The sequence below is a fragment of the Meleagris gallopavo genome, chromosome 16 (genome assembly GCF_000146605.3).
Source record: "Meleagris gallopavo isolate NT-WF06-2002-E0010 breed Aviagen turkey brand Nicholas breeding stock chromosome 16, Turkey_5.1, whole genome shotgun sequence".
Lineage (NCBI taxonomy): Eukaryota > Metazoa > Chordata > Aves > Galliformes > Phasianidae > Meleagris > Meleagris gallopavo.
The window spans coordinates 8,614,600-8,623,065 of record NC_015026.2 but is presented as its reverse complement, the minus strand read 5'-3'; the positions used below and the strand labels follow the sequence as shown (position 1 = coordinate 8,623,065).

The 8,466-nt window shown below is 60.2% G+C and overlaps 1 protein-coding gene across 1 annotated transcript in view; it reads right to left on the bottom strand.

Moving 5' to 3' along the window:
* Positions 1-4,539, bottom strand: part of RAI1 (retinoic acid induced 1) — a 6,406-nt gene extending 1,867 nt beyond the window's left edge. The window contains 4 exon segments of the mRNA XM_031555787.1: positions 4-2,140; positions 2,143-3,714; positions 3,717-3,778; positions 3,780-4,539. Coding sequence (XP_031411647.1) covers positions 4-2,140; positions 2,143-3,714; positions 3,717-3,778; positions 3,780-4,486 — 4,478 coding nt within the window. The 5' untranslated portion in view covers positions 4,487-4,539.
* Positions 4,540-8,466: the final 3,927 nt, after the last annotated feature.

Genomic DNA, 8,466 nt, shown 5'->3' with positions numbered 1-8,466 from the left:
AGCGGCAGCGTGGGGCCGAGGGGTGCCTTGGCCATGCCCAGCGCTGCCGCTTTGCCCTTGCGGTTCCTCTTCTTTGGCAGCAGCGCCATGTTCTTGGCCGCCACAGCCGAGCCGGGCTGTGCCCCCACAGTCTGCACGCAGCCCTCGCTCTGCAAGCCATCGGCAGAGAGCTTCTTCCCGCTGCCCAGTTTCCCCTTCAGCGCTCGGCCGTGGGGGTTCCGGCAGAACTGCTCAGCCGGTGGCACGGTGGGTGCCTTCTGTGCCGCTGCCGGTTTGGGCAACCGTGCGTCACCCATCGCCGGGGCCACAGCGCCATGCTTCACCGCCCGCTCGCGCTCCGTCCCCGCCACGCTCAGCGAGGTGCCGTAGGTGGCTGCCACCGTGGCCGCTGCCGCCGTTTTGCAGGTGAACTTCTTCAGGTTGGGCGAGGTGATCTTCTGCACAATGGCCTCCAGCTTGAGGCCGCGGCCCTTGCGAGGAGGCAGCACTTTGGTCTTGGTGGCCTCCTGGAAGGCCGCCCGCGAGGTGATTTTGATACAGACGTCGGGGGCCTCCTTCACCGGGGGGGGTTTGGGGACGGCTTCGCCGGGGCTCTTGGGAGGCAGCTTTGCTTTCACCTTCTTGGCCACGGGCATCTTCTTGAAGAGGCTGTGGGGACCCTCCGGCTTCTCCTCCTTCATGCCACCGCTGTTGCTGCGCAGGACGAGGTTCCTCTTCTTGGCGGGGATGGGGGAGATGAAGGTGGACTTTCTCTTCAGCGAGTGCAAGGGCCGCTCTGACATCTTGCCGCCCACCCCTGGCCCCGCCTTGGGCAGCTTCATCCTGGTGCCCACCTTGCCCTCCTTGTGGGGGCTGCCCGGAGGGGTCAACTTGAAGGCGGGTGGGAGGTGGTTGTTGGAGATGAGCTTCTTGGGTGCTTTACAGTTCTTCAGTCGAACATCAGCCGCCCGCTTGCCCCGCCGCCTCTTGGTGTAGAAAACCTCCTGTGTCTTCGTCCGGGAGCGCAGGATCATCGAGCGCTGGTCCCTCTCCCCACCATCTGTCACATCCCCATCCGTCGGCCCCGGCCCCACCATCTCTTCAGCTGGCACCAAGCTGGACACCGTGATGGTGGCATCACCACCAGCGCTCTGGATGACTTTAGGGGCTGGCCGACCGCTGCGCTTCCTGGCTTTGAAAGACACCCGCTGCTTCACACCACATGCTGGCTTCTTGCCCATCTTCTCCTGGTGCATCGGTGCCTTCAGCCCCTCCAGTGGGGCTGGGGCACGGGGTTCAGCGAGGGCGGTGAAGGAACGGGTGCACATGCGTGCCGGCAAGCCCTCCGCTGTGAACCTGGGCGTCTGGCTGTGCACATTCTTGCTCAGCATCTCCCCTTGTCCGTCCGGCCCCACGCACAGTGCTGGCAGCTCACTGAAAGGGCTCGGCACTGCATTGCCAGCACTGTCCTCCTCCGGCAGCCGGCAGTGGATCCTCTTGTTGCGGAGGTTCTTGCCCCGTGAGACAGGCTCAGTTTTCACCAATGCATTTTCAGGTGCTGGTTGCTTCTTCACCCCAAGTGACAAAACAGGTTCAGAGTCCACTGCTTCCGGGTGGGACTTCTCTACTCCCCCACTCTCCTCCTCAGGCTGGATGTGGGGCAGGGAGGATTTGAACCAGCTCTTCACCTTGGTCTCCGTGCCCACTGCTGGGCCCAGCAGGATGATGGATTGACCAGAGAGACGCGCCGAGGGCACAGAACTCTCCTTCTCTACCGTGCTGACAGTTTCCTCGGCAGACATGGGCACCTCGCTGGCAGACAGCACGGCGGGTATCTCTGGGGGCTTGGGAGGTGAGGCGGCGTAGGGCACTGACTTCTGCTCCGTGCCCGCCAGCTCGCAGAGTGAGGAGTACTCCTCCACCTCCAGGTCTGACTCCTTCAGCTCTGGTGATGAGATCATAGGGATCTCACTGAAGTCCCCGGCTGTGCAGCAGTGCCGCGTGTCCTGCAGCCACCTCTCACTGTCCACCTTTGTGGCCTCATCGTAGGTCAGCGTCTCCTCCTCTTCCTCCTCCATTGCCTGCTGGCCAAAGTCCCGGGTCGTCTCACTCTTGGCTGGCTGCTCGCCATCGCACAGGTCCAAGCTACAAGCATTTTTTTCTCCTTGGAGGACCCTCCCAGTTTGCTGGGGAAGAGGCCTTTGGGGAGGTCAGAGGCTTGCAGGCCCGAGCCCAGCTCCTTCCACCTGAGGCACGCCTCGCCCAGGTTCTCCTCTGGCCACTCAAAGTGCTCCATGGCATTTTCAGAGTCCACCGAGTTGGCTGTGGTGTTCGAATAGCAGCTGAAGCCAGAGGCCCCTGCACTAGAAGTAGCAGCTGGGATGCTGGGCTTGGAGTTGAAAGCCAATGGGTCCGCATCCTTAAGTGTGTCCTTGGTCTCGGTGGCTGCAAACTCCACCTGGGGACCCTCGTACACCTCGTCCCCAAAGTCCTTCCCCGTGCTGCCCCCCGAAGCCTTGTCCAGCTTGAGGGGCTCAGTGAGGGTGCTGGAGTCACCCTGGCTGGGCCATGAGCCTTTCACCATGGAGTCCAGGCATGGCCGGTGGTTCTCCAGTTGGAAGGGGGATTTCGTGGCCTCCTTGCTCAACATGGGTGAGTTGGGCCAGGCTTTGTCCTCCTTCTCATTGATGGCGTCCTGCAGGACGATGATCTCGGAGGCCAGCTCCTCCTGGGACAGCGCACTGAGCAGCAGCCGGGGACAGTCCCTCTCGTTGGTCACATACTTGGTGAAAGTCTCCAGGGGCAGGGTGGCATGGATGCTTTGGAAGGAGTCATCCGATTTGGTGGACATATCATCCGGGGAGGTGACAGAGCACGTGGACACTGACTCGGGCTTTGCCTTGGAGTTGCTGTTGACACGAGCAGGGCTGCGGTTCTGGTTGCAGTATAGGAAGCTCCTCTCCAGCTGGTCCTCCGAGCCGCTCAGATAGTCAGCGTCCTGTGTCTCAGCATGGACGGACTGCGGGGTGCTGAGTGGGTCCGACAGCGGGGTCCCAACCTGCTCTGCGGAGTACGTGCTGCTCTCTGGGCTGCAGTGCTGCCCTTTGAGCTGCTCAGGGGTCCTCGCTGGGGTTTTGATGCCCTTTTTCTGGGGCACGGATGATTTGGAAAGCAGCAGCTGCTGGACGGTGTTGGAGATGTTCTCCACCTGGGAGGTGAGTGCCGTCAGGCTCTGCAGGCTCAGGTCTGACAGAAGGTTTTCAGACAGTTTCTCCTTCGGCAAATTCTTGCAATTCCCAGATTGAGCATCCGGGCTCGTCCCGTCAGTGGGAGAGGGGTTGAGCAGCGGCATGAAATGGCTGTGGTCAGTGATGCCGGCTGGGAAGGCACCGGCATTGAGCGGCTGCTGGCTGTACTGAAAGTTCTCCAGGTTGGGCATCAGCGGGGACGGCGTAGAGCTGTAGGATGGGGAGCGACCGACGGAGCGTGCCGGAGAGTGGCTGGCGCTGGGGCTGAAGGTTTGGTAGTACTGCTCCGGCGTGCGGACAGGCGGTGCGTCACTCTGGCAGTAGGTCTGCCCCGCTTGGTTGTAATGCTGATACTTGGCCAAGTTTTGGTAGTGGAGGCTCTCTGGGGCATGATGCCTCCCCTGCAAGGGCTGAGGTTGGGGCTGAGGAGGCTGCGGGGGCTGCGGGGGCTGCGGCGGTGGCGGGGGCTGTGGAGGTGGCTGCGGGGCTGTTCATAGCCGATGCGGTTGGGCTGGTAGCCATGCAGGTTGGGCACACGGGGGCCAGGGCGAGGCTGCGGCACTACCCAGGGGCCGCTCCAGCGGCGGCTGCCCTGAAGGTGCCGTGCAGCTCTTGTAGGAGTGTGCCGGCTGGCTGCCCCCTGGCACGGAGGAGTAGGTGGAGGAGGCGGGGAAGGACTGTGAGTGCTGCCCAAAATGGGGGCTCTGTGAGAAGGGCATGGGCGAAGAGACGTCGTTGGGCAGCTTCTGCCGCTGCAGCTTGGGGTAGGGCAGCGCGGGTGGCTGCTGCGGCTGCTGCTGTGGGAAGTGAGTCCGGAAGGGCAGTGGAGCCGCTGCCGGCTCGTGGTACGGCCGCCCTCCTGCTGCCGGCGACGTCTTCTTCATCAGGCTGTCCTCATACTTGGGCAGCGCTGGTGGCTGCCCGCCCCACGCCTGCAGGCTCTCATCCCCCGAATAGCGCGCCGGGTAGGGGCTGTTCTCCTGCACAGCGTAATTGGAAAAGGCCGGCCTGCCTTGCAGCTGCTGCCCTGCTAATTGCTTGTTTCCCCGGTGGTATTTCTCCGCGGCGCTGTTCTCGTAGCCCGCGTATGGCAGTTGCTGCTGACTGTAGTACTCCTTCGCCACCAGCCTCTGCCGCTCGCAGTTCGGCCCTGCCTGACTTTGATGCCTGTAATTCTCCAGGCGTGATGTATCTTGTGAAGTCGGCTGGTAGCTCTGCTGGTTGCCATGGAAACCACACCTTTCTCGAAAGGACTGCATGGCGCGGGCTTGTTATCTGCGAAGAGAGAGAGGCGAGAATTCAAATGAAGCAGCGCCGCTGCGGAGGGCCGGGGAGCGCGGCCGCGTGTAGAGGGGACTGAGCTGTGGCACCACAGGCATCGCCTCTGCTGCCAGGGCATGGCCTTGCTGCAATTGCCTCCCCTCGTGCTGCCGTGATCACGGCACCTAACACTGCACTGCAACACCCTGCGTTGCCTTGCCTTCCATTGCATCGCCCAGCATTGCATCACTTTGCATTGCATTGCATCACCTTGAAATGCATTGCTTGACATTGTCCTGCACCATGCCACCTCCCATTGCTTCATCGCTTTGCATCACCTTGCATCGCATTGCCTGGTGTCACATCACCTTGTGTTGCATTGGTTTGTATCACCCTGCATTGTCATCTTGCATTACATTGCTTTACATCACCCTGCACTGCTTTGCATTGCTTTGCATTGCCCTGCATTGTCACCTTGCATTGCATTGCTATACGCTGCCCTGCACTGTCACCTTGCATTGCATCACTCTGTATCACATCATATCAGTTTGTGTTGCATCATTCTGCATTGCATCGCCTTGCACTGCATTGCTTCACATCGCATTGCATTGCCACCTCACACTGCAATGCTTTATATTGTTCTGCACCACATCTCTTCACATTGCATCGTTTTACCTTGCATCGCATCACTTTGCATTGCATCACCCTGCATCACATCACTTTGCGTTGTATTGCTCTACATCACATCACCTTTCATTGAATTGCTTTACACCGCCCTGCACTGTCACCTTGCATTGCATCGCTCTGCATCACATCACCTTGCCTTGCATCACTTTATCACCCTGCACTGTCACCTTGCATCGCATCGCTCTCCATCGCATCACCTTGCCTTGCATCGCCCTGCACCACCCCCCATCTCAGCAGCTGGCCCTGCATCACGTCGCATCGCCCTGCATCGCATCACCCTGCATTGCCCCGCATCACCCTGCATCATCCTCCAGCATATCTCCCCACATCGCATCGCCCTGCATTACATCCTGTGGGCTGGGGGTTGTCTGGGCGTCCTGCTGCCTCCTCTCACCCTGCAGTGTGCTTCTTCCCCACCTACCACAGCTTCACAGGGTGGAAGCCCCTCCCCAGCCGTGGCCCGCAGGGTGCTGCCACCCCAAAGCACTGCTGGATCCCCTCATGTTCTCTGTGCTCCACGCACCCGCTGCCCATCACTCTGCAAAGACCCTAAGGGGTAACCCTTCCTCCTGGTGCTGCCGGCACCCTGCGCAAACAACCCGCTCATTGCCATTCTTTGTAATTATTGTGATAATTACTGGAGGCAGCAGCCTGGAGGGACAGGAACGCGGGGCTCTGCTGCAAGAAAAAACTCATTTCAACTTCCTGGGTCTGCCTGTCTGTGCCTGCAGCCGCCTCCCGCAGCCCCCCCCCGTCCCCAGCCAATAACCCCAGCGCCGGTGCGATGCCATCTGGAAGCTGTCTGCTCCCGCCAGCAGCCGCCGATTAGGCGAGCGCTCAGCACAGCCGTCATTAAACGGCCCCATTTCCTCTCCCCGCCCGCGCGAGGTGCGGGGAAGCACCTGGGTCACCCCGCTTTGAGCTCACAGCGGGGCCCTGCGTGCTCAAGAAGAGATCGGTGTTTGGGGGATGCAACCTGCCCGACCCCAGCGGGTTGGAGGTGTGGGGTCCCCCCGTGATGTTGCTCCTGCAGTGACCCTGCTGCGGCCCATGCTGTCCCCTCCTCAAGGAACTTAATAAATCATACCCAGCACCTGCCAGGTGCTGAGCTCAGCACCGTGCCAAAATGCATCGAATCAGTGCAGATCCGGACTGCCCCTCTGCCCACAGCTCCCGTGTATACTTCATCAGTCCCACGCTGGCCTCAATTTCTGCAATGTCCCACGGACAGTTTTCACATCTCAGCAGTTTTTTGGGGTTTCTCCATGCATGCAGGCATCTATTTCTGTATGGGATGCCCAGCAATGCTGCACCACCCCAGCACCCCAATCCCTCCCCCATATCTCCACCCAGAGCCTCTTTTCCTTCTCTTTCCACCTCGCTGCTCCATTTTGCAGCTGCATTTCATGGCCCACACGGGCAGTGCACGTGGTTAGGGCATATATCTCGGGGAACAGACAGCTCCATTAGGATCTGGTAAGCCTGCTGCTGGAGCCCCTAATGGTGAAGGGGTGTGGGGGCTGCCCTGTCCTGCTCCAAGGCTGCGGGGGGGGACAGGGGCTGTGAGAACAAAGGAAGAAAATCAAAGCCAGGCTCTGGGGCAGCCCTGAGCGGCAGGGAGAGAATGAAAGGGAGAAAAGAGCCCCTAATGCCGCACATGGAAGTGGGTTTGAAAAATGGAATCGGATGGAGAAAATGCCAGGTTGGTGCTTTTAGGGGAGCCTTCCCCCTCCCTGCTCTTTTATTATTAATTATTATTACTTTTCCAAACAGCTGGGGCAATGCCAGGCTGAGCAAAGCGCGTGGGCACATATGTAGGGTGAGGACATGTGGGGGACACACATGTAGGATGTGCACATGTGCAGGGGCATGCATGCATGTGGGGCATGCACACATTCAGGTTTTGCATTCGTGCAGGGTGTGCACACATGCAAGGGGTGCAGTGCTGGGCGCACAATTGGATGTGCACACATGGAAGCTCCTGGGGCAGCACTGTGCCCCAGCTGTGCATTGGTTCTCCATCTAGATTGAGCTCCCAGCGAGGTGCAGTGCTTGCAGCCCTGTGCTGTCGGGAGGCCACACAGTGCCAGCAGCACTGGCCTATCTGGGGAGCTCGAGGCCACCTCTGCCCTGAGCTGTGCCGCAGCTTTGCAGGAGCAGGGACTGAGCAGATGTTGCTGCCTGATGTAGGCTGTTTCCGAGCAAGCGCTTTAATGGCATCAAATCAAGCTGTTGACAGCAGCAAGGTTAAGTCCCTTTGTAGGAGAGGGAGGAGGAAGTGGCTGCGTCCCCAGGGCTGTGCAGCACTCCCTGCTACAGCCCCAAGGAAAGTGCCACCCCCCTCCAACACTGTGGTGGGATCCATATGGGGTCAAGGGGCTCCACTAAGCAGTCCTAAAAAGCCACTGCGGCTGCAAGTGGGGATTCTGACACAGTGCCCCAAGGGTGACCTCAGGAAGGGCTATGTCCATCAGAGGAGATGGGAATGGTGGGGACACCACAGTGCCTGGAACCTGCATCATCCTGCCCCTGCCACACACACAGCCACACTCACATCTGGCTATGGCCACCCTGGTGCATATCATCCCCTCTGTCCCCAGAGACAGCCCAGATGGCCCCGGAGCTCCTAGAACAGCTCTGGGGTCACCCTCTGGGGTCATGCAAGACCTGCAGCACCTCCCAGGGCAGGTGCTGAACCTCAACCGTGCAGTGATGCACACAGCTGATGCAGTGCACAGGGCTGATTGCTGCAGGGCACGGTGCTGATGCAGGGTGCTGTGCTGATGCTGCAGTACATGGAGCTGACATGGTGCACAACACCAGGGCATGACACCGTGCTCCCAGGCTGCCACAGACCCTCTTTGCAGACACCCGCCGGCACCACGGCTCGCCGCCTGCCTCCTGCTCACGCAAGGCGCAGCGTGGCTGTGTTTGCCTTCATTCTCACCCCCGCTCCCCCCTCACTCTTTCCCACCCCTCTCCCTGATGGCTGGCAGGCAAAAGGCACAGAGCACCGTGAGGACCAGATCTGGAGACCTATAACACAACCCAAGAGCTTGGGAAGCACCCAGGACACCCCCCAGCCCCACAGGACCATGCCTGGGGGCCATTTCCCTGCCCACCCCCCCCAAGCTCCTCTGGTTCTCAGGCTCTGGCTTTTACGATGCGACATCAACAAGGACTCAGCAACTAAAAATAGCAGTGTGTGCTCACAGGGTAATGCTGTGCAATAGGAGCAGCGCTGCCACCGCGGACCCCCCCACCCCTTGCACCCTGCTCCCAAATCCCCCCA